At 35.3% G+C, this 2,606-nt stretch overlaps 1 protein-coding gene across 1 annotated transcript; it reads right to left on the bottom strand.

Annotated features, from left to right (window-relative positions):
- Window positions 1-815: 815 nt before the first annotated feature.
- On the bottom strand, window positions 816-1,839 carry LOC110035587 (pathogenesis-related genes transcriptional activator PTI6-like). The gene has a single exon (XM_020739843.1). It carries the CDS (start codon window positions 1,587-1,589, stop codon window positions 849-851), a length of 741 nt encoding a protein of 246 aa, XP_020595502.1. The 5' UTR covers window positions 1,590-1,839; the 3' UTR covers window positions 816-848.
- Window positions 1,840-2,606: the final 767 nt, after the last annotated feature.

Genomic DNA, 2,606 nt, shown 5'->3' with positions numbered 1-2,606 from the left:
AATTGCACATAGAGGGAGTTGAGATTGACTATGAAAAGTTGAAAGTAGATAGGTTTAGGGTCCATTTGGGGCAGCGGTGCGTTACCGTACCACGATTTTATTTGTTTGTGCAAACTGCATTGTGTTTTTCTACCGCTCATAACTAGATATGGTGACGACTTTCTAATTGCGGTCTTACTTTTTTTTATAAAAAATTGTAACAGTTGTTGTATTTTTTTAAGTATCATATTATTATTCTGCATTTTCACCACTATTTTTTTAATAAGTTGTAGCTGTCCTAAACAGACCCTTAATTAATAGTTTGAAATTTTCAAAATTAATGGGTGAATTAAGTGCCGCTAATATAAAAGAGTAAAATATCAAAATAATCCCCTGTTATTTATATAGAGCCATTTAAAACCCGAGACCTTTTAAATTGGGGTTGAAATAGTCTTCATGAAAAATTAATAATACTTAATTGAAAAATAATTCAGGGCTATTTTGGCAATTCTATGAACCCTTGGACTAAATAAGTCCACTAAAGGGAATAATATGTTTAAATAAAAAGAGTAAATAATGTACAATAGAGATAATTTACTTGAGTCTTTATGATTTCATTTATATTTACATGTTATATTCTAAATTTAAATATTTGCACCCATCATAATATTTTTTTATATACTTTTTCACATCAATAACCGTGCAGTTTTTTTTTTTTTTTTTTTTTTAATGAGAATGCTATTACAAATGTTTAATTTATTTTGGAATAAATATAAAATATAGAGAATAAATCAATTCATATATTATATTTATTCCAAATAAATTTAAATCTTTTATCAAAATTTTTTTTCCCAAAAATAATATTACCCTTACGTGATGACTTCCATTGAAAAATCCTCCGCATTAAAATCACCCAAGTCCACTTCCCAGTACTGCCGCTTCGGCATGCAAAACTCCGTCATAAATAACGGCGGATCCACGCTAACTCCGAATACATCCACATCGCCGTAACAGAAACCATCTAACGGAGTCTGCTCGTCGCCGCAGCGGAGAACAGAGGTGGGAGATGAAACAGGGCGGGAGGCTTCGACGAAGATTCTCTCCAATGGATCCTTCCACGCCGGAAAGTTCGTGACGGCTTTCTCTCCCTTGATTATCAAGGCGGCGGAGTCGTAAGCGGCTGCTGCTTCCTCAGCCGTATCGAAAGTTCCGAGCCAAATCCTCTTCTTTATATTCGAATCTCTGATTTCCGCCGCCCATTTACCCCATGGACGCCGGCGAACCCCACGGAATCTGTTCGAATGAATGTTTTCAGGTAAAGAGGCCGCCTTTACTGGCCTATTGGCCTGGGGTGATTCTGGGGTTGCCTGGAAAGCTATTTCGTATACCTGCTTCTTTGCTCTTCGTGGAATAGGGTTTACAGATTCCTCGTCGCTAGAAGACGAATCGGTGGCGTCAGCATCGGTGAAGATGATCCGAACGAGTCTGCGTTCGATTCTCTTTGGTTTTCCGGCGCTCATCGTCTTCTTCTTTGTTGTCGAGATATGCTCGGAGAAATTTACCGGCATGGCGGCGAAATCGAGGCGATGGATTGGGCGCGAGATCTCCATGGATCTGACGCGCCAAGCCTAATCAAGATCGAGCTTTTACGGAGAGTTTCGAGGTATCATGAAAACAGATTTGGGTTCGTACCGTTGTTTTTGGGGACTTGCGAGAGAAGAAGAAGGGTTCGTGGGCTTTGGGGTTTAGAGTTCGGCCAGGAAAAAGATGGGAATCAAGATGGGTTTGGGTGGAAAAGTAAGCGAGTGTTGGAAACGAAGAAGTAGAGCGAGCAGTGAAGACTGAAGAGAATATATAAGCACACATAAATGGCAATCAAGAGTTTCGGATTCGTGGATCATTAGATATGCTCCATTTATTAAATATTTTAAAAAAAATCAATCTACTAGAATGTTGAAGATAACACTTTAATCACCTTTTTATTAGAATTACTCTCCTAAATTCACTCTTAAAATTAGGAACTATTTAACTTACTAAAAATTAAATGAGGTATAAAAAAATTACAGAATACTCTGACCGTAATGTATTTGAAATATTTAGAGTTCTTTTTATCTAATGATAATATTTTGATTGGTTTGATGTTGATTGAAAACTATGTATTACAAGATATATTTTTTTATACGGCGGATAGTTATCGGCGGCGACTGGTGGCAACTTGATGACAAAATTTTACTGTGCAACTCAAATTTGATCAAATCGATAATTTTGAATTTAGCTAAAATGAACTTTGATGTAAACTTCAAATTTATTCATATTTTACATTGTATTTGTGATTATTCATACCGCACAGTTCATCTCATAAAATCTCTGAAAAATAAATTACAATACACTACAAATCTTTGCAATCAAACAACTCCGTAGTGAATAATTTGGGTGGTTAAAATATTATACTTAATATTTTGAATGATTGCGAGGTAATAACTCATTTGTTTTTTCTTTTTTTTGGATGTTATACAAATATACATTTGTAATGTCATGATTGATTGGTTAAATTAGACTATTATATATGTCATATCATAATATTCTTCTGCTAGTGGGCCTTCATGAGTTATATTTTCTGTCTCATA

Source organism: Phalaenopsis equestris, unplaced genomic scaffold (assembly GCF_001263595.1).
Source record: "Phalaenopsis equestris unplaced genomic scaffold, ASM126359v1 Scaffold000002, whole genome shotgun sequence".
In the NCBI taxonomy this organism is placed as follows: domain Eukaryota; kingdom Viridiplantae; phylum Streptophyta; class Magnoliopsida; order Asparagales; family Orchidaceae; genus Phalaenopsis; species Phalaenopsis equestris.
Note: the sequence above shows the minus strand (reverse complement) of the source record. Positions and strands in the feature narration are given on the sequence as shown.